Genomic DNA, 23,781 nt, shown 5'->3' on the forward strand with positions numbered 1-23,781 from the left:
GATCCTAATCGGATTTGCCGTCGCCCTCGCTCCTGCCGCCCTTCCCCTCGCCCCCGCACCTGCTTGCCATTGAAGATCCTGATCTGATTTGCCGACGCCCTTCATCCTGCTACAATCCGAGATCACTGCGCAAGAATATGATTCGGCTGCTTCTCCATATCAATGCAGGATTGATCCAGAAACGAACGAATATCCCCCAAATTTCGTTGCAGCTTCCTCTATACTTCAGCCCCCTACCACGGCATCCTGATTAGCGCAGTCCACTGCTCTTACTGGCTGCTGGGGAGGCCCCAATCCTCCATCGGAAGTGGCTGCTGCAGAGGCCCCAAACATCCACGCCGGGAAGCTGCCTGCTCGTTTCTCTGCTGTCTGCTGGGAAGCTGCCTGCTCATCTCTACTCTGCAGATCCACATCAGGCTAGCAGAGAGGCTACGGAGGTGATTTATCTTATCCATGTGTCAATTTTACACTGTACATACTTGGTTCACTGATGCCCACTGCAACTTTTGTTTCCGTGAACAATTTTTTATTTTCCTTTTCTGTTTGCCTTCGCAGTCCCTGTTTACCAATGCACATTGTTGGTCTGAGTTGGCATCTCAAACCGAGCTGCATAAGTTTTCATGATTCTTGTGATTTTACTTAGTAATTGATGTTCCTGCTTTCAACCAAAATTGTGCGGATCATTCTAGCTAGTTTAAGTAGTAATTGATGTTACTGTTTATGGTAAATTTGACCATTCTAACTAAATTTTACCGTCAATTTTAGTAACTATATTCACTGTCCACATGTCTCGTAAATATACTGTAAGTTCTCGTAATTATTCTCAGTGCAAAATATTTCTCGTAAATATTACTGTAAGTTCTCGTAACTATTTTTAGTGCAAAAACTTGCAAAAAAGTTTCGGTACAAATTCTCGTAAATATTTCTTACTGCAACGTATTCATACTATTGTCGTAAATATGCTTACCACATGGCTTACGATTCTTTCATAGGAAATGAGGCCTCCTAAACTTGTTCAGGGGAGATTGAAATCATTCACCCTGCACACCACACAGGAGGATTTCCACATTGATATAAGTGACGTCACTTGTGTATCTCAGACACTACCACCTCAACCAGTTCATCAGCAGCCACCACATTGTCCAGGACCATCGGCACACCCTTGATCAGAGGAGGACGATGATGATGACGACTTCATGCAACCCCCAACTAGGCATCCGGTAACGAACAATAATCAATGCCGTACTACAAATGTTGTGGTCAATGCACGCAGAGATGGAAAACTGCAGACGAAAAATGCCCCTCGCACGGAACCACATATGAAGGTATACTGTTGCGACTAAATGCCCCTCCCAAACAGTACCCCACTACATTCTTACCATAATGGTTCCTTATTTTCACTCTTTTTTATTAATTAGCACTTATTTTGAACAATTACACAAGTCCTATGTCTCCTTTCTACAGCCTAAACAGCAAAAGGTTACCAAATATCTGAATGCACCAACTGTTCATTGTGCACCTTCAATTTTCATCTCATTTATTGATCTCCTTACCATGAGCCAGCGTACCAGAATCAATAATATGAATTTTGGTGGCCACCTCCAGATCCGAACAGACAAGCTAGTTAGCAGAGAAATGTTGAAGTATTTGTATGATAGGCTAGACCCTAGTACTATGGTATTGGTTCTTGGTAAAGATAGGGTTATACATATCAACCCTTTTGCTGTTAAGCAAGCATTTGGCATTCCAGACAGTGGCGAAGATTTATCTCTACACACAAACCAGGAAGCATGCAAGGCCCTGTCTGCTTTCAAGGATTTTATTGGTTTACAAGAAGATGAGGATGTGCACACCAAGTATCTGCAAGAGATCTGGGAGGCCGACATTGAGTTAGACTCTAGGATGCTTGACGACGTCATGTGCATTAAAATTTTCTTCATGATCGCTTCTAACAAGCTGTTGTTTCCTTCCTCGGACAACAACATCGGGGCGAAAGATGTTTATTTGGCTAGGAATTTGTCTTGACTACCCACTTTGAACTGGTGCAAGGCTGTTACTGATGAAATCTGAGATGCTGCATGCACGTGGCGACTTGATAGAACAACAAAAGTTTCGCCTTCAATTACAGGATGCGCGATTTTTCTGTTGGTCAGTTTCCCATTTATCATACATATTATTCCTTCAAATATTATGATAGCTGATTAGGTACCCACATGTATTACAGTAAACTTATTCTCCCATATTTCCATTTTTCTCGGTGTAGATAGTTTATTTGGATAACTTACGCTGCAACCACCAGATCAATCACAAGGATATTCCCCGTGCCAAGTACTTTAATCAAGATTTGATCAAACAAATAATTGCTGCTGACAAGACAAAGGACGACCAAAGAAAGGTCACATTTGGGTGATTACCGGTGAGACACAGTAACTATTGTCCCCCATTTTTAAACGCAGTCCTATGTGTCAATGCCTATTTACTGCCACTTACCTATTTCCATTTTCTGTGGGCAGCTTAGGGACATCAATGATACAGTTTACTACATGCCTCATTATTCTATTCCAGAAAAGCCAGCAAACATACAACCTGTGACTAATATACAGTTCCCTAGCATTCTTTCAGAACTAGGTGGAGTAGTAAATGTGACTGTTGCTAAGCCAAAGAGGAAGCTGTTAGTGCAAGCTTTGGCACAATTTGATATCAAATCGAAAAAGGCAACAACTTTATTAAACAAGGGACAACTAATGCTACAAGCTTCACATGACCAGCTCGTTGCAAAGGTGCGGTCAATTTTGGAGAACCAGAGTTGTGAGAATAACAGCATAGATCACCAGGCTCAACCAACCGCGCCTAGTGCAGGTCCACAGATCTACCCGCTACTGACTCTTTTGTTCAAAAAAAAATAGTTAATCTTACCCTATTTATTTATCCATGTATGAAGCCGATGCCAACGATCTTGACATGCATGATATCCATAACGGAGATAGCGTACAGTCTGAACATGTAACCGAGGTGCCAAATCAGTCTGAAGGTAGGCGAAATCAGATATCTGTTGCTATTTGTATTGGTAAATGCCTGTTGCAGATTCCTCATGAAACATGCAACTGCAGTTATGTCTCCACTAATTTTCATTTTCTTTGTTTCAGGATATGTCACTAACCAACATATACACCAGGAGGCACATGTGCCACTGCAACAGAACAGTCCCACGAACGCAGCGGCACCACATCCCACTGATGCCACAGCGAATGCCGAGTTAGAACAGGAATTGGATCATGAACACTCACCGGTTTGATCTCTAGTTACCATATGTCCAATCACATTAAGATTGCAGTATATAGCTATACTATTTACTATACAACTTTCTTAGTCAGTCAATAAACATGTGATTTTTGTATATGCAGGTTCACACGGATGTGACAATTGGTGATGTTGTTCCTCCAATTCTGGATCAGGCGACGGACCAAGGAGGCACTGGACAAGCATCATAGATTGGCAGTATGTTTTTTCTTGAATTAGTTTGATCAAATATCATCATAATACTTACTTATATCAGCTGCAGGCCCCAACGTCAATGTTCATGGAGGAACCTCATACCTGGATTCTCTAGTTGACCTCATTAGTGCATCTGTTATACCTACTGCCCACCCACAAACTACAACAACTGACACGATGACATCAGAGGCTACTGTGCTTACTCAGACCCAACATCAGCTTCAAGAAAAGGTGCCTTCCACACGTTCATTCCCCCCTTTATTGTAATTTTATCAAGCTGCTTACTACAATTTTACTATTTGGGGATGAGCACAGATTCTACGAACTGATCCCACCATTGACGATGAACCCCTCCTACTTGCTGCCCATCCACAAACTACAACAACCGACACAGTGACATCAGATCCTGTTGTGCTTACACAGACCCAACATCAGCTTCCTAATGAGGTGCCTTCCACACGTTCATTCCCCATTATTGTTTTTTTATCAAGCTGCTTACTACAATTTTACTGTTTCAGATGAGCACAGGTTCTACGACCTGATAGGACCATTGATGATGAGCCCCTACTACCTGCTGCTGTTTATCCAAAACCACAACGCCTTACAAGACGCCCATCCAAGTACGTGTCGCCATTTAAAGGTGATCCAATGCGAACACGAGTACCAATGTCAAAGGCACTAGCTGTGAGGAAGAAGTTCCTCCCTAGTCTCAAGAGTTTAAAGTACGGCTTACGACCCCTTCTCAAATTTTGTATCATCCTACAAGTTACTGACGACTACATTTTTCCCATACCAGTCAGGTTTTCATTAGCACAGGGTTCATAGAATTCACTGGCAATGAAATATTAGATTCCTTCACAAATGAGTAGGAGCTTTCAAGCAAATTTATGTCCTACCTTGTTCAATGCTTGAGCCATGACAAATCAGTCCGCATGCCTGATGGTGGTGGCTATAGGGTGTTCCTATCCCACCGGATTGGGGTGAGTCCACACAAAGAACACCCTAAAAACTGTGCCAACAAAATTTCAGCTTCTTACTAATATGTCTCAACTGTCTTTCTAGGAATACGTCAATATGGACGATGAGGAGGAATTCGAAGAGTGGCAGTTTCATAACGCCCTTGAAATTCTAGAGAGTGACATTGCTGCTGTTGACACAACTAATGTTAAGCTAATAAGTACTACTTCTCATTCCATGAAATGTATATTAATTACAGTTTCCTTACTAATATCTTTTTGGGAATTGGCAGTTCTTTTTGCCGATTATGGAGGAGGACCACTATACAGTTTACTGCATCAACCTTATACATGACCGAATAGATATACTCGATTCTAGTCCTGATGACCATAGGCTTTACCATGAAGTCGTGGGAAACAGAATTATTCCAAGGCTCACTCTTCTGTTCAAGGAGGCCACAGATGGTAAGTTTAAGTCGTTTACTCAATTCAGGCGACCCATCCTACCTGTCCCTCTACAGGGCGATGCCACCAACAGTGGATTCTTTGCCATCAAATTCATGGAGTTATGGAATGGTGAATCTTTCCATCTTCCAATCCTCACGGTACATCCTAACATTGTACTTACTTTGTCATCCAAGACTCTGCCTCTGTGTTGCAATGTTGCTGATCTCCTTTCACTGCAAAACCAGGAAAATGCGGCAATGTTTAGAGATCAGCTTCTCTACTACGCCATCTATCACCAAATCAACACTATTGAGAAGCTTCCTGCTGGACTACAAGCACTCAAGCCACGTCGATGAACAACACGTTCGGACCATTCTCCTTTGGAATGCCAGAATAAATATGGATGCCTCAAATGCTGTGTTTTTACTTCACCACTACTGTTGGTCAACGACGAGCCATTTTACCAAAATCAAATTTGATACCTTGTTTTCCTAGTTTCACTTCTTTTACGGGATTCATTGTGTGACATATTTATCTGTACTCCGAACCTATACTATGGTCACTTTGTGTTGAAATCTACTATTTTTATTTTGGATATGCAACTTTGTCAATTTTGTGGTTTACCAATTGTTAAACTATTCTCGTAAATCCATATCTTCATACCACCGAATACGTAAATATTATTGTGAGTTACGGCCGGAGCAGTATGCATTATACAAAATTCTACCATGTTATCCTCAGATATCCAACCTCCTCAGTATGTGGTTCCTTGATATTATTAAAATATTCTCGTAAATCCGTGTGTTCGTACCACATAAGTCGTAAATATTATTGTGAGTTCGGCTGGCGTAGTAGTCATGATACAAAGTTCACATAATTACGGAGTCATACTGATGTCATGTCGTAACTTTTACCAGTGTCTCATCAGTAATATATTAAATAATTATATTCATCAATCTTTGTCCTCGTAACTGTTTCTTGAATATCCAACTTTATCAATTGGTACGTGCTTTATTCTCCCAAGAATAAATCAAACAAATTCAGATACAAATTCACAGAGGACACGTACCCCAAACTTAACCACACAATACTTATATATTATTACCACTTTTCATAGTACTTAATTATTCATACATCATTACTAGTAACGACATTTAAAAAAAATTCTAGGTTTGTGCACCAATCCACCCATTTCATGCGACATCATCAAACTCATCCTCCAATTGCCTTTTTGTGGCTAGCCTCTGAAAGGGTCGAAATGGCGACTAGAGGGGGTGAATAGTCCTTTTTGAAACTGAATCACGTTGGCTAACCGAAACAAATGCGGAATTAAAACTATCGGTCTAGCCAATACTACGCCCCTCTATATATGTTCACTAGCACCTTGCAAAGATACTAATTATGCAACTAAGGTGCCGGGCTAGCTAGAACTCTCCTAAACAATTCTAGGAGCAAGGTTACACAAACATATGTCACTAGTACTTTAAGCAACAAGGGAGCTCCTACACATGCTAGTAAGCAAAAGTACAAAGCTAACTAAGCTCACTAGCAATGCTCAATAACAAGGCAACCAATGCCTAATTAGAGAGCACAAAAACTTAGCTACACAAACTAAGCAATATGACTAACAAGGTTACTAAAACAAAATTAGCCACACAAGGGAGCTACTTCTATGCTACACAAGCAAGAAGGTAATTAGCAAGCTACACAAGCTATCTAATTGCAAGAGCAACTACACAAGCTTAATATGTATAAAAGTAATTGCAAGCTTGTGTAGTGGGGATGCAAACCAACGGGAAGAACAAGGTTGACACGATGATTTTTCTCCCGAGGTTCACGTGTTTGCTAACACGCTAGTCCCCGTTGTGTCGACCGCTCACTTGGTGATTCGGAGGCTAATTAGCATCACCCGCTAAGCCCGCACGTCGGGCTCCGCAAGAACCTACCCCTTGAGTGAGGGTAGCTCAATGACACGCTTTACTAGAGTTGCTCTTCGTGGCTCCCGCGGGGCGAGCATAATGCCCCTCACAAGCACTTTTCCAGAGCGCCGCACAGGCTTCTTGCGGGCTTCGACGGAGACCACCACCAAGCCATCTAGGAGGTGGCAACCTCCAAGAGTAACAAGCACCACCGGCTTGCAACTCGATCACCTAGTGCCACTCGATGCAACCTCACAATGCAATCGCACTAGAATCGCTCACTCACACAATCGGATGATCACTATCAAGTATGTGTGAGATGGAGGGCTCCTAAGCACTCTCAAGCATGGACACATAGTCCCCCAAGGTGCTCAACACCTGCCATGGCCGAGACCCACTTCTATTTATAGCCCCATGGACTAAACTAGCCGTTACCCCTTCACTGGGCAACTGTCGGGTCGACCGGACGCTCCGGTCGTGTTGACCGGATGCTGGACCTCAGCGTCCGGTCACCCGTAGACGGCCACGTATCCCGATTCCAATGGTTACTTGACCTGACCGGACGCAACAGTTTCAACAGACCGGATGTAGAAACCCCAGCGTCCAGTCATTTCCAGTAAGGTACCGACCTTGACCGGACGCGTCCGGTCGCACGTGATCGGACGCAGCCCAGCGTCCGGTCAAACTCCAGCTCCTGCGTCACCATACGTCACCTTGACCGGACGCACACAGCCAGTGTTCTGTCACTTTTAGTGCTAGCGTCCGATCGATGACCGACGCCTACACGCTGTCTGCCACCACTGACCGGACGCTGAGCCTTAGCGTTTGGTCACTGCGTGACCAGAGTCCGTTTCTTCACCGAGTTGATCCACATCAACTCCAACTTCATATCCTTTATAAATGTGCCAACACCACCAAGTGTACACCACCATGTGTATGTGTGTTAGCTTTTCACAATCATTTCCCAAAGGATGTTAGCCACTCAACTTGCCAGGCCACTCGATCCTAGCGACGATGCAAAGTTAGATCACTCGAGTGGCACTAGATGACCGATATGCAAACAAGTTTGCCCCTCTTGATAGTACGGCCATCTATCCTAAACCCGATCATAAACTTCTCTACACACCTATGACCGGTGAAATGAAATGCCCTAGGTTATACCTTTGCCTTGCGCATTCCATTCCATCTCCTCCAATGTTGATGCAACACATGCACCAACATGATCAACAATGATATGATCCACTTCATATCATCACGTGATCATATTGGTTCATCGATCTTGACTTTACTTGCTCTTCACCATTGCCATCGTCCATCAGCGCCAAGTCTTGCTCGAGCTTCACTGCCACGCGGTCCATCACTCCAAAGCCTTCGACTTGCCCTTCACGCTTGCCACCGGTCCATCAAGCCAAGTCTTGTCTTGATCTTCTCCACCTTGATCACATGACTCAATGTCATGTCTCATGTGCATTTAAGCTCCTTCATCATCACATGTGTGAGCTTTGCAACATTTCCAAGCCATTTTCACCTTCATGGCATATATTGTTCACACACATGTACCTGTGGACTAATCACCTGTGTATCTCATATAAACACAATTAGTCCACCTAGGTTGTCACTCAATTACCAAAACCAAACAAGGACCTTTCAATCTCCCCCTTTTTGGTAATTGATGACAACTCTACAAAGATATAGAAATTAAGCTCTTTTGGATTCATGTTGCTTGCCCAAGCAATTTTACCATGTGAAAATGATTTTGGACAAGTACCACAAACCCGAAATGGTAGTATTAGCTCCCCCTACATATGTGCTACAGTATTTAATTTGAAGCTTGCACATATGCATAGATTGAAATTGTGGGAGAATAATTACTACCGAATGATGCTAAGGTGTATAGAATAAACCTTTGAAGTGTGATACCAATCGGAGTTGCACCTTTAACTTCATCCTTAGCACCATGGTTAGCTAGATGTTACCTGGAAATAAAATCACTAGATACCTCATGAGATCAACATTAAAAACAAGGTACTAGCATTACTTGTAAAGCATACCAAGTGTCTAGCTATCATCCTATGTGTGCTAGTTATCAAATCATCGTTCAAGTTCTACAACTAGCATTCACCACACAAGCATGCATATTTGAATTTGAAAACTTATGCAATGCAAGCAAGCACATGAATATGCACATATCAAATACAATCAATCAAGGTTCATGAGCTTGCTCCCCCTACTTGTGTGCTTCTCTTGTCCAAGAATTTTGATCCATCTCTTTTCTTCAATGTTGCTCCCTCTTTGTCCATGTCCAACCTCTATTTCTTTTATATCTCATCTCTCCCATTGTACAATCTCTCCCCCATTCTATCAAGCTTTCATATCTTTGTACAATCTCTCCCCCTTTGTCATCAATTTCCATAAAAGGTGAGTTTCTTATTGATGCAAGGGTATGTATTTGGGGTAGATGGTTGAAGCTTGAGTCTTGTATTTTTGATGGACATCACTTGATTGTTGGAATGACACCATTTGTAAATACCACTTGTAGCTTGTACTACTTGTATCTTATGTAGGGCTTCCTGAGATACCACACATAAGATTATTGATCTTGTGATCAATTTGTGGGACACCTCCCCCTATGTGATAGCATGGGTCATCCATTTGATACACTTGAGCTCTTGTAGGTGAGGGATGCATTCTCCATTTGATGATCACTTAAAGTTGAGGATCACTTGTGGAACCATCGTCTTTCATGGTTGATACTATGTATAGATACCACTTGTAGGAAGTGAATACTATTTAAAAGAATCTTCTAGTATGGAACCACTTATTTGATTTAGCAATAAAGACCATTTCTTGAATATTTGCTATCTTCATGAGTACCACTTATAGGATATCACTTGTGAGTTGATCTAGATATCACTTATGAAATCTTGATGAAATACTTGAGTCTAGATACCATTTGAAACAAACAAACAAGATATCCATTTGCATTGTTGTCTTGTGCTTGTACTCTTATCACTATCATGAGCTTCTATGATTGACTTGAACTAGAATGATTTGCCTAAGCTTCCAAGTTTGATTTGAACCAATGACAAGCTTCTTCACACCTCTTGCAAGGGTTATCTTGCCAATGTTGTACTTGTCACTTGTTAGCAATCCAAATTGAGTCAAGTACTTGGGTTCATTAGCTCATGAACAAATTCATATACTAGCCACTAGATCAAGTAATCATTCAAACAATAGTGGTAGGCTATGAATTTAAACATTTCATTTATTATGCATGATCCCATGAAGCATGAACTATATGTACTAACTGCATACTAGTAAGAAATGAAATGATCATGCTCATTACAATGATACCTTTGCTATGTTGGAGTAGAGGATAGTCACATAGATTCCAATTCATTACTCCAATAGCAATGTGAAGTCCAATTATAAGCTTGGTGAAGACCAATAGATACCATGTTGAATTTTATTCTTCACCCATATGAAATGAATACCACTTATGATCAAGTGCACTTTCTTGTTGTGGTTGACTTGCTTTATCTTTTGATCTTTGCTTGCATGAGAGCATCAATTTGAGAGTACCACTTGAAATATCATGACTAGCTCTCTTTTGGGTGTTGCTTGTTTTTCTTGATCAACCCTTTTGATTTCTTCAACTAAGCATCTCAAATGTTCCTCGGATCACCATTTCCATGTTAGCCTTCCAAGTACCATACTTGGTTTACCTACACATAGGCGGCAAGCCCCTACACTAGGGAGAAGTGACCTCTCTCCAAGAACCATTATTGACACTCACTTGAAATAACTTGATTGATTGATCGAAGTGATGGACTTAACTTGATGAGTAACCTTGATTCCTTCTTTAAGTCCTTTTCTTTCTTCTTGTTTAAGTTCTTTTCTTTCTACCAAATGATTTCCAATAGTCACTAGAACTTAAACTTCAACTTCATCTTGAGTTTGATCTTGATCTTCCAATTTGAGTACCGAATGTGTGTAAAGTATACTCCACAATCAAATAGCCTTGTACTCATATCTTGTCATGCTTCTAGATTATTTCAAAACCAAACTTAGGTACCTCAAACACTTGTAAATATGTTTCCAACTTGAGGACCTTTCAATCAAAGTGACTCTAGATCAATCCAACATTTGTCACTTTTCTGACAGATTTTGTACCCTTCAAAGAAATAAGCATATCTCCCAAAGTACAAATCCAAAAACCACGAAATTTGGTGGAGATGTTCTTTACTAAGTTATCTAGTAGCTGTAAAAATTTGAGCTTTATTTGACTTCTAGATTGCTGCCATATATCAATTCTTCCACCATTGCTACATGCTGAAAAACTGCACTATAGCTGACAAGAACCACTCCAAAACCGAAGCATTTCTTATCCAATTTTCATAAAATTTCTACAGCATCTTATACCATAAGTCTAGAGCATATACACCAATTTTTATGCCAATCCAATAAGTTTTGATTACTCAAACATGGCTAAGATCACATCTAGCTCAGATTTTACAATATAGGACAGATTTCATCAATTGAGCTATTCTTCATCAAATATGAATCAAACTTGATGCTAACTTGTTTGAATACTTCCATAAGACATTTATCCATTCAAACCAATTACTAAAGGTCATCTCATGAATTTATCCAACACAAATCAATCCAAACTTGATTACTAAGCAATTATCCATTCAATCAACTCATAGCAAGCAACATTGCATATTTATCCAATTCAATCAACTCATATGTACCCAAATGAAATTATCAACAAAAGATATACCTTTGGTTAGCTAATGATCATTCAACTAGCAAGCTTTGACTTCAATTATTTGCAAGTCATTAAATATATCCAATGAATTACCAACAACTTGAAATTGACACTTGTATGTTGTAGCACATTTGGACTTCACTTAATTTGACATGGCATTGGGATAATGATGTTCACTAAGCTTCATAACTTGATTCAACATGTGATGAACAACGAGAGATCAATTGAATCAAGTCTCCAATGCCGATGGTACCTACAATCAATCATCCACTTTTTGATGGTACCCAAACAAGTTTGGGTCCTCTCAAGTTAGGAGCAACATACTTAGGCGATGCCTTAGTATGAGTAGCGGGATGTTTTGCAATAGCAACCATAGAGGTACCATTACCATCCTTTCTAAGCACATCATGATCATCAATTGAAATAGGCTTAGAAATTTTACATAGGGGACATGAATGTGTCATGTGTCCCCTTTTCCGGCATGAGTAGCACTTTCTCTTTGCTTGAGCCTTCTCTTCTTTGCTCATGTGGTGCTTCTCATTGCCTTGCCTCTCATGGATTGCTTGAGCCTTCTTCTCAAGCTTGGTAGGACACTTAGAGGCAAAGTGTCCCATACTTCCACACTTGAAGCACTTGATGTGAGCATAATCTTTCTTCTCATCTTCATTCTTGCTCATCATCTTGGCATCTTGAGTTTGCATTGGATGCCTTGCCTTTCCACTCCTTCTTGTTTTCTTCTTCTTTATCATCAAATCACTACCATATTCATGGTTGATCTTGATTTGAACTTGGGGTGTCTTCTATTGCTCAACTTGTGGCTTTGGTTGAGGCTTCACTTGTTGCTTCACCAATTGCTTGGCTGGGCACATTGAGGTAAGATGACCCCAAGTGCGGCACTGGAAGCACTTGACATGCTTTAGTCTCTCTTCTTCTTTTATATTCTTGAGCTTCTCAATGTTTGGGCAACCATTTGCAAGGTGTCCTGCTTCATGACACCGGTAGCACATGGTATGAGAGAGCTTTCTTTGTTGTAGCTTCTTCATCTTCCTTTCTCTCTTTCTTTCACCCTTTGTCATCTTCTTCTTGAAGCCAAGGCCACACTTGTCACCATAGTTTCTTTGAGTCTTCAATATGTGCTCAAAGGTGACTTTTGAGTTGTAGCACCTCTCTAACTTATTGCTCAATTTCTTCACTTCACTTTTGAGCTCATTGTTCTCCTTCAAAAGGTTAGTCTCACAAGACATAGAAGTAGAACAAGCATCTATTTGTGAAAAGCATGGCATATCTAATAAATCATCACAAGAGGTGGATACATGCTTCTTGCCTACATCACAAGGGTTAGCAATAGTATGTGATTGATCAATTGACCCATGTGATGAACTCTCATTGTTTTTAAGTTTCTTTGTAAATACTTTAATGAGAGAAGCATGTTGTTCTAATAATTCATCATGAGATGCAAGTAGTGTCTCATGATTCAATTTAAGCTCATCAAGTGAAGATTTATATTCATCAAGCAATTTCTTATGTTCTTCACAAGAGTTCTTTAGAAATGAGTTTTCATTTTCTAATTTCAATGTTTTAGCTTTCTCATTTTCTAAATACATGGTCATGCTAGCAAGTCTACTAACAAGCTCATCATATGAATCAACATGATTAACCACATCATCATTTGATACCTTGGTGTCACCTTGTGACATGAGACAATGTGGTGTGGTAGGAGAGCATGTAGTAGCATCTTCATCATGGCTTGAGCATGAACCATCATCACCATCAAGTGTGCAATGGGTAGCATCATCACTTGCAACACTTGTGGCATCATCATCAACCTTGTCAAGTGAACTTGTAGTTGATCGATCATCATCATCATCACTTGACCATGAGGTGGAGCAATCTTCCACAATCACCAAATTATGGTTATGCTCAACACACTCATGCGCCTCCTTCTTTGGTTCATCCTCCTTCTAGAATTTACCATCATCCCATGTGGAGGAGTCACCGTAAAAGTCTTGGAGTGCTAGCCACATATCATGAGCACTCTCTAAGTCCCACACATGTCTAAAAATATCATCATGTATAGCACACATTAGATAATAAAGAGCACGATGATCAAGTTGTAAGCAATCCTCTTGCGCTTGGGTGAGGTTATCCTTATCCAAGGCATCACGAAAAAAACCAACAACAATGATCCACCATGCCTTGGGACTCAATTCACGGAAATGATCAAGCATATGACGTTTCCACCATGCATAGTGTGTGCCATAAAAAATGTGTGTGTCACAAACAACTTCTAGCTCAAAGTTCGCCATCCTCTCGGGTCGGTGAAGACCACAAATGAGAGACCAGGCTCTAATACCAATTGAAAGGGTCGAGATGGTGACTAGAGGGGGGTGAATAGTCCTTTTTGAAACTTAATCATGTTGGCTAACCGAAACAAGTGCGGAATTAAAACTATCGGTCTAGCCAAGACTACACCCCTCTATATATGTTCACTAGCACCTTGCAAAGATACTAATTATGCAACTAAGGTGCCGGGCTAGCTAGAGCTCTCCTAAACAATTCTAGGAGCAAGGTTACACAAACCTATGCCACTAGTACTTTAAGCAACAAGGGAGCTCCTACACATGCTAGTAAGCAAAAGCACAAAGCTAACTAAGCTCACTAGCAATGCTCAATAATAAGGCAACCAATGCCTAATTAGAGAGTGCAAAAACTTAGCTACACAAACTAAGCAATGTGACTAACAAGGTTACTAAAACCAAATTAGTCATGCAAGGGAGCTACTTCTATGCTACACAAGCAAGAAGGTAATTAGCAAGCTACACAAGCTATCTAATTACAAGAGCAACTACACAAGCTTAATATGTATAAAAGTAATTGCAAGCTTGTGTAGTGAGGATGCAAACCAACGGGAAGAACAAGGTTGACACGATGATTTTTCTCCCGAGGTTCACGTGTTTGCCAACATGCTAGTCCCCATTGTGTCGACCGCTCACTTGGTGGTTCGGCGGCTAATTAGCATCACCCGCTAAGCCCGCACGTCGAGCGCCGCAAGAACCTACCCCTTGAGTGAGGGTAGCTCAATAACACACTTTACTAGAGTTGCTCTTCGCAGCTCCCACGGGGCGAGCACAATGCCCCTCACAAGCACTTCTCCGGAGTGCCGCACAGGCTTCTTGCGGGCTTCGACGAAGACCACCACCAAGCCGTCTAGAAGGTGGCAACCTCCAAGAGTACAAGCACCACCGGCTTGCAACTCAATCACCTAGTGCCACTCGATGCAACCTCATGATACAATCGCACTAGAATCGCTCACTCACACAATCGGATGATCACTATCAAGTATGTGTGAGATGGAGGGCTCCTAAGCACTCTCAAGCATGGACACATAGTCCCATAAGGTGCTCAACACCTGCCATGGCCGAGACCCACTTCTATTTATAGCCCCATGGACTAAACTAGCCATTACCCCTTCACTGGGCAACTGTCGAGTCGACCGGACGCTCCGATCGTGTTGACTGGACGCTGGACCTCAGCGTCCGGTCGCCCGTAGACGGCCATGTGTCCTGATTCCAACGATTACTTGACCTGACCGAACGTAGTAGCTTCAACAGACCGGATGCAAAAACCCCAGCGTCCGGTCGTTTCCAGTAAGGTACCGACCTTGACCGGACGCGTCCGGTCGCACGTGATCGGACGTAGCCTAGCGTCCGGTCAAACTCTAGCTCCTGCGTCACCATACGTCACCTTGACCGGACGCACACAGCCAGCATTCGGTCACTTCCCGCACCAGCGTCCGGTCGATGACCGACGCCTGCACACTGTCTGCCACCACTGACCGGACACTGAGCCTCAGCGTTCGGTCACTGCGTGACCAGAGTTCGGTCCACTCTGTGGGACCTTTCTCATCTCCGTTTCTTCATCGAGTTGATCCACATCAACTCCAACTTTATATCCTTTGTAAATGTGCCAACACCACCAAGTGTACACCACCATGTGTATGTGTGTTAGCTTTTCACAATCATTTCCCAAAGGATGTTAGCCACTCAACTTGCCACGCCACTCGATCCTAGCGACGATGCAAAGTTAGATCACTCGAGTGGCACTAGATGACCGATATGCAAACAAGTTTGCCCCTCTTGATAGTATAGCCATCTATCCTAAACCCGGTCATAAACTTCTCTACACATCTATGACCGGTGAAATGAAATGCCCTAGGTTATACCTTTGCCTTGCGCATTCCATTCCATCTCCTCCAATGTTGATGCAACACATGCACCAACATGATCAACAATGATATGATCCACTTCATATCATCACGTGATCATATTGGTTCATCGATCTTGACTTTACTTGCTCTTCACCATTGCCATCGTCCATCGGTGCCAAGTCTTGCTCAAGCTTCACCGCCACACGGTCCATCACTCCAAAGCCTTCGACTTGCCCTTCATGCTTGCCACCGGTCCATCAAGCCAAGTCTTGTCTTGATCTTCTTCACCTTGATCACATGACTCAATGTCATGTCTCATGTGCATTTAAGCTCCTTCATCATCACATGTGTGAGCTTTGCAACATTTCCAAGCCATTTTCACCTTCATGGCATATGTTGCTCACACACATGTACCTGTGGACTAATCACCTGTGTATCTCACATAAACACAATTAGTCCACCTAGGTTGTCACTCAATTACCAAAACCAAACAAGGACCTTTCAGCCTCCCTCTCTTCCGTCCCATTTTACCACGCAAACTACCATTGCCTCCTCTTTTCTTCGGAGCATTATCTGGGTTTGTAGGACATCCCGTAATATAATGGCCCTTCAATCCACAATGGGAACAAATGCGGGTGCCCCCTGACTTCTTGTTACAGGTCTCATCTCTTTCGGGCCTTTTCCCTCCGTGCTTCCTACCCTTTGTCATTGCCTCCCTCGGTGCACACTCTGATATCAGTTCATGGTTTATATGTGGAGGTGACTGGGGATCCAAACCAGTTTCAGTTTCCTCTCCTTCCCCAAATGTAGGAGCTTGATGTTCTTCTCTTACTATATTTGTTGCGACTCCATTTCCATTGTCCCCAATCAATGTTGCTCCAGTATCTCTAGCAACGGATTCACCCCACTCAGCTAATGCCATGAAATCTTCACACCCTCTCTGAACTCCAATTTTTGTTTTGCGGAGTGCCCTTACCGCCATCATTGCAACTTCAACTAGCTTCTTGGTATTATACTGTTCATATTCACAGTCTTCTCCCAAATTCACAATGTCATTCCTGTCCCAAGTTACCATCATCCTAGGATCCCTGGTGTACCTCTTCTTTATATATTCTGAAGGTATATTTTCAATTTGTAGGTATGTGAAAGCTTTAATAAGATGAGCACAGAACAACCCTGAAATGATCAATTTTGTACATATAATTAATACGATTACCATAACAATATAACGATGAAAATATACTAGCCTTACTTTACTAAAACACTATCTTACCGGTATGCTCCCATGTCTTGCACTCGCATGTGTATTTACCTTCTCTCACATTTGCCTCCACTTTGAAAGAATGTTGAAACCATGCATATTTCCAAGACTGATTCGTGTGGGTCACCAGGTAACCATCAATGTTGTCCACATCAGGATCAATACGAAATGTGGTACTGTATAAATAAGTATCCCTATACTTTTTGTACACAGCCCTAGTGTACACCCTGCTCAAATGGCCATCAAAGCGTTGCAAGGTCACACGGAAATTATCAGCCTATTTCATATACAAACACACCAAACATTTAGTCAACATAAGCAACAGGTAAATCTCAATCGTATTTAGACAGTATTTATATACATACAAGTTGATACTAATTCAGTTTCAACAACTGCTTATGATCTTACCTGTGACCAATGTGTTTCTCCTGCCGCCGTGTGATTTGTGTGCTGAATGAACTCAAGCATCTTGCGTGCAAATTTGCTTATGCATGTCAAATGACCTGTGAAATGCCTACTCTTGAGCATCTTATTCACACTTTCACTTCTTTGTGTAGAAGTCATCCTCCCACAATACAAAGGTTTCAGATAAGCCGCAACCCATAAGTGCCTATCCTGCCAAAGACCCTGAATAGCTTCATCTTCACGTATACCATATTCATCCACCAACGCATTCCATGCTGCCTCAAACTCTACAGGTGTAAGCGGGTGATTTATCACAGTGAGAAATTTTATCTTGAGACCCTCATGCAACTTGTATAGTTTCTTCAGCTCGTTTCGATACTTATTCAGCATGTGCCAACGACACAACCTGTGTTGAGTTTTTTTTAAACACCCTACTGATGGCTAAAGCCATGGCCGGATCCTGATCTGTACCACAAAACATGAAGTTAAAAATCATAACATACATCTACGAGAATTTACAATCATGAGAATTTACAATAAGTCAAAACAATTTTAAGACATATTTACAAGAATTTCCACTAAGAAGTATTTACGAGAATTAGCACCAAGACATATTTACGAGAATTTGCACTAAGAAATATTTACAATAATTTGGAACCAAGAAACATTTACGAGAATTTGCAATAACAAACATTTACTAGAATATTGTATCCTATCTTTGAGAAATATTAAAGAAAATTCTGTTTTCTAACCTGTGAGTATACATCTTGGATCACGACTCCCAGTCATGCACTTTTGGAATGATTTAAACAACCACTCAAACGTGTCAGCTTGCTCATCCTGCAAAAGTGCCTGCCCAAACACGACATTTTGTAGGTGATGGTTTGAACCGACAAACATAGCCACAGGCATGTTATACATATTAGTTTTGTATGTGGTGTCAAATGTAACAACATCTCCAAAATCTCTATACTCTGCACGCTGGCTTGCATGACTCAAAACCTGCACCTCATAGTAGAAATATTCATTATGAGCCTTCATCTCCGAAAAGAACTCTAGCAGCTTGGGAATATCGTTTTCCCTCTCCGCCTTGGCAGCTGCAGCTATCCTGAAATCACAACATCAAACAAATCCATTTAAACAGATAAATTACCAAATGAGATGAGATGCTGTGAAAGTACTGTACTATCTACATTACCTATTTTTCAAGTCCATCTCTGTGAATGTGAAGTTTTGCCGACCACCATATATGTCTGACAACACATTAACGGTTGCAGTGAGGGGTACATCACACCTCTGCATCTGATCAACAATCCCCATGATCGTTGGGTCCCTCTCCTTGTGCGCCTTCATGTATTGTGTTAAGCTTGGCGACGGATGCAGGGGGTGAGAGTGTTCCAACCGTATCCTCTCAAAAAACCAATACCCCTTCTTAATGTTCCATTTAACCTTCACAAATGCCATGCATCCACACCTCATTGACATTTTCTCTCTGACTCTGTCCTCCCTAGGCTTGTAGAAATCCCAGTGCCCTTGTTTATTACAGTTCAACTCAATAACAGTTTTATGGCTCTTGGTTATGCGAACGTCGAATCCTGCTTTGCTCGCATATTTGTAGTAAAACTCCTTAGCTTCATCACTACTGTTGAAACGCAACTCATCGTCTGGCACCATTGCTTCAGGTAACAAGGGTTCCTATTTCACAGACAACAACTTTATGATCACACTGAACATTTACTGGTCATACAGTACAAATTATCCCAACACCGTCGATACATTATTATGTACACATAGTATATACCATAGTAATTAAATTTTTTCCACTATGATTACAGCAGTTCATATCAAGAAAATTTACCCCAATTGGCACAAATAAAGATTTACAACAATTGTCACTAATAATATTTACGAGAATCTGCACTACGAAATATTCTGTACTAATAATATTTTTTACTAGAATTTACACCAACAACCATTTACGAGAATTTTAAGTAATAATATTTACGAGAAAGTGCACAAAGTAATATTTACAAGATTTTCCACATTAAGAAATATTTCGTAGACTGCATTTTAAAACACAGTACAAAGCAAATACTGAATAAAATATTTCTCCATATCATACGACTTCCATGCTACTATTCGAAGCTAGTAAATATACTCACATGCATGTACGTCTTCTCCTTATCTGGAGTCACCATGGTTGCCGGAGATACTTGTTCAAGAGGAGTCACTGTAACTAATCTTGCTGGTGTAAGGCATGGCGATGCTGAAGAGTTGCTCGATGCTGTCCCATTTGGCATCGGCGTCGTCATCGGCGTCACCGGCGGCGCCGACAACCCAACCTGCACCGACTCTGTTGACTGCTCTTCCTGTCCGTCATGGATGAACATGGCCGATGGATCTGATGAGTCCCCGGCCGGCGATGTTAGGCGACTCACGTATGAATCTACAATCTGAATGGGTGCATTGGAAGAGTGCAATGGATGTTGGCTACGTACATGCAAGCGTTCAACGCCAATAATCAAGCACTAGTGCCGGAAAGTAGTAAATGCACCCACGCTCATCAGTTACATGCGTGCATGCACTAGTGCTATGAGCGCTACTCACGCTAGGACTTCATGCGACGGAATTCTCTGACAAATACGATAAAGCAGCTGCCTTGACCGCACATAAATGAGACATCATCAACGGGAAGTACCCATCTCTCCCAGCAGCTCCGGTCATTTAGGTTCCGGTAATTCTAGCTCCAAGCGGGTACGGCTAATAATTACTAGACTGGATGGAATTACGGGAACCAACGAGCGCGCCTGGATAGGCATAGCTGCCGGTGGATGGTGCGGTCACACTGGCCTGGCCACAGAATAAGGTATTCTGTAGCTGACCACTGAATATGCTATCCCTATATATATATATATATATATTCATGATCAAGATTGTTGTTGTGCTTTATCAAAATGGAAGAAAATATTATAAGAAGCAACCATACTTAAGATGAAGTTGAGAAAGTTCTAGAGCTAGATATTTTAGCATAGTAGGAGATATGTAGATTTTAAATAAGGATGGGAAGAAAATATAGAAGTAGATATACGTTGCTGGAAGAGTGTGGAATGTGCCACATGACACATAGAGGTTCCCTCCACCCCTTGTCATGCCAAATCATTATTCCGTGCACATGTCATGGTACAATCCTAGAGAACATGCACATATAGCTCCTTCTTGGACTTGGACCAACCTATCTCATCTACACACTTAGAGCACAGGGTTAGTCCAATAGGCGGTTTCATCAATTATCCAAAATCAAACTAGGGCTTTCACATGCCTACTAGGGTAAGTACCTAAATAGATAGGAGTAGTTGCTTCCTAACTCTAACTGACCATGATCGAATTGAATTTGTTGTTTTAAAAAGATGGATTGTTGGAACTATGATTTCGAACAAGTTGTAGAGGAGAAAGTTATCGAGCACGACTACAGTCACAACCTACGATGAGATCACCAAGTTATAGAGAAGAAAGTTATCGGGCATGGCTACGGTTACAATCTACGATGAGATCATCCAACAATATAAGAAATTTAGTGAAATAACTATTAGTCATTGTAATATAACTTGTAACTCAGTAGTCCATGAATTAGCTAGACAAGCTTTATTACATAAGAGTTCTTAATTTTGGGTAGATGATGGAACCATCTATGTAAATCAATAAAGTTTGCCAGAAGTTTCAAAAAAAGTTAGATAGTAAGGAGAGGTGAGAGCTACGGTTTAGGAGCAAGCAAATAAGGGTGGATGAGAGAGCCCCTTGCCCTCATGCTTTAGGAACTTTAAGGGTGGATGAGAGAGCCCCTTGCCCTCATGCTTTAGGAACTTTAAGGGTGGATGAGAGAGCCCCTTGCCCTCATGCTTTAGGAACTTAGATGAGGTTGGCTCTTTCGATAGGATCTCTTCAACAGCTTCCTTAAGGTCTCCAGGGAAAGAGAATATCTCTCCCTTAGTAGGATCAGGGCGAGCAGTCAGATACTCCTGCACGCGATGGATGGTGCTGAACACACTATCATATTCCGCCCACAACTTATCATACAGACCTGCACAATCAACCGGTTTATAAAAGAATGAAATAGAGTTAGAAAATTGAAATTAAAAATTGGTCAAAAATACCTGAATAATATATTTTTCCCGCAACTCATTGTCACAACTAAGAAGGAAGTTCAATCTGAGTGGAATGCCTAAGATTTCATAGGATTTCCTTAAAATAGAATTGTGATGAGCAGTATAATTGTCAACCATGTTAATGGCAACCTGAACCCCAGGTGGAAGTGGATACTGCAAATTTCACAAGAAAGGAATATAATATCATATATGCAAAGAAACAGTTGAAATTTTTTGTCCAAAATAGGAAGTTGGAAGCGCTAGATGGGCCAAGGATTTAGATGGTATAGTTCTTTTGAAGACAACTCTTTGAGCCAATGGAGGCGGGATATAGATATAATCTTCACCTCCAATGGCATCAATTTCAGACAGCAAGAATAAGGCCGTTTCAACCATCTGATCAAGAAACAGAGCAGAACCTGCAGTGACAGTGTGGATTTAGCCATCAATTGTCGGTGTTGGAACCCATCAATAAGTGCATTTGATAAATAATTATGTTCTCCCTTACCATTCACATCACCATCCAATCATCGGTGTTGTAACCCATCACAAATTTGAACATTAGCTTCATAGTACCTTTTGTAGTAGGAATGGTCATTCATTGACTGGCTAATATCTCCATAGACACCAAGTAGGTATTTCTTCAATCTACGAATACATGCATTTTTGTCCACGTTTAAAACCCGGTGGAAATGAATACTACAAAAAAAGATGGCATGATAGCTTCAGTTGCCAACATCACAACAGCAGAAACCCTAAACATCAGACTGCTATCAATTCAAAGGATTGCTACAAGAATGGTATAGTGCTACTGATCAAGTTACCCATCTGGCAAAGGAAGAAAGAGAATTAATAGCTTCAGTTGCCAACATCACAACAGCAGAAACCCTAAACATCAGACTGCTATCAATTCAAAGGATTGCTACAAGAATGGTATAGTGCTACTGATCAAGTTATCCATCTGGCAAAGGATGCAAGAGAATTAGTCATGAAAAAAGAAAGCTCGACACCTCAAGCGCGTCTAATCTGGTAGGAGTCGTAAACATCACATCTAGTCAATCATCATGAACCGAAAGGAGCAAACCAGTTTTATATCTAATCTAAACTAAATTATCCTAGGGCCAAACTAAGCCAATGTAATAAACGTAGCCCTAATAAGACTGAAATTGCGGAATTCACCACCTCAGCCCCAGGAACAACCACGACCATCTGGCCGCAAAAACAGTGAACGATCTGATTTAATTTAATCAAGCGGCTAATGAGGGAATCGAGTTTGCGGGAGAACAATTGAGCACTCGCCGTCTTGCCATCCAAAACATCAGAAACCCTAAACCCTACACATCAGACTAGGTATTGAACGAAATGCGTTGTTACCTTCTCAAGTACTTCGAGCGTCCGGGTCACAGAGATCAGCGCTGGTCGCGGAGGAAGGGTCACGAGGCGCGTCAGTGGTGGTTCACGAATGGGGATGGCATGCCCATTTTTGTGGAAGCGCCAATGGTCCATTCGACGTACGCGAGAAAGGACCAGGGCGCGGCAACCGTGCGAGGTGGAGGTGGTGCCGAAGAAGGCGGAGGGTGTGCCCGGGTGGAGAGGGAGGGTTTCCTTTTTCATTTATCTGGAGTCGTTGCAGCCCCAGGCCCACGCATGAGCAGGCCGGGGGCCAACTGCATTATTTATTATTAGATAGAGGAGAAGAAAGGAGAAAAAACAAAATCTACGAGATAATAGCGATAAAGAGATTAGAAAAAACTAAATATTATCAGATGTGTTAACAATTACTAACAAAATGGAAGAAGAAAACGTACAAATATCAGATCAACGAAACCGTAATATAAAGTGATGACCTTTCTGCTACATGGAAGACGGCCTCCTCTGTCCCTCTCTCCATGGACGGAGGATAACCTTTGCAGCTCGTGAGGACTTACAGGACCCGGCGCGGCCTCTTCCTGGACGACGATGACGAGCTCGGACGCCCATTCCGGGCACTCGCCATGTGACTCTCTTTCCCGACGATGACGAACTCGGCCGCCCTAGCCTAGGGGATGGTCGATGCTGGAGAACTTTGCACATCTGACATCCCCCAAGGGGCCACCCCAGCCCTCCGTAATTGTAGCGCTTCGGTTACTCGTTTGTGCGGCTGCAAAACACTGTTTGTTTCGACTGATTTGAAATATT

The 23,781-nt window shown here is 41.8% G+C and overlaps 1 protein-coding gene, 1 long non-coding RNA gene and 1 pseudogene across 3 annotated transcripts; 1 reads left to right on the forward strand and 2 right to left on the reverse strand.

Moving 5' to 3' along the window:
* Nucleotides 1–995: 995 nt before the first annotated feature.
* Nucleotides 996–5,254, forward strand: LOC136504160 (uncharacterized; annotated as a pseudogene).
* A 13,202-nt stretch (nt 5,255–18,456) lies between these two features.
* On the reverse strand, nt 18,457–19,659 carry LOC136502968 (putative protein FAR1-RELATED SEQUENCE 10). The gene is made up of 4 exons (XM_066498204.1): nt 19,624–19,659; nt 18,660–19,156; nt 18,516–18,569; nt 18,457–18,463 (listed from the first exon to the last, which is right to left on the reverse strand). Exons 1-4 carry the CDS (start codon nt 19,657–19,659, stop codon nt 18,457–18,459), a joined length of 594 nt encoding a protein of 197 aa, XP_066354301.1.
* A 1,372-nt stretch (nt 19,660–21,031) lies between these two features.
* LOC136502553 (uncharacterized) lies at nt 21,032–23,625 on the reverse strand. 2 transcript variants are annotated; one of them, XR_010770631.1, is made up of 5 exons: nt 22,978–23,625; nt 22,112–22,251; nt 21,951–22,022; nt 21,613–21,777; nt 21,032–21,539 (listed from the first exon to the last, which is right to left on the reverse strand). It is a non-coding gene; the product is annotated as an uncharacterized lncRNA (long non-coding RNA). The 2 variants fall into 2 exon arrangements; XR_010770630.1 differs by having other exon boundaries at nt 22,112–22,302.
* Nucleotides 23,626–23,781: the final 156 nt, after the last annotated feature.

Source organism: Miscanthus floridulus, chromosome 14, assembly GCF_019320115.1.
Source record: "Miscanthus floridulus cultivar M001 chromosome 14, ASM1932011v1, whole genome shotgun sequence".
In the NCBI taxonomy this organism is placed as follows: Eukaryota; Viridiplantae; Streptophyta; class Magnoliopsida; order Poales; family Poaceae; genus Miscanthus; species Miscanthus floridulus.

Excerpts from the sequence above, each read along its gene's own strand:
- LOC136502968 (XM_066498204.1), bottom strand. The coding sequence starts at position 19,659 with ATGGTGACTCCAGATAAGGAGAAGACGTACATGCAT. Across the intron at positions 19,157-19,623 it reads AGGAGAAGACGTACATGCAT|GAACCCTTGTTACCTGAAGC; the intron begins GTGAGTATATTT and ends TCTGTGAAATAG. Across the intron at positions 18,570-18,659 it reads GAGATGGACTTGAAAAATAG|GATAGCTGCAGCTGCCAAGG; the intron begins GTAATGTAGATA and ends TTGTGATTTCAG.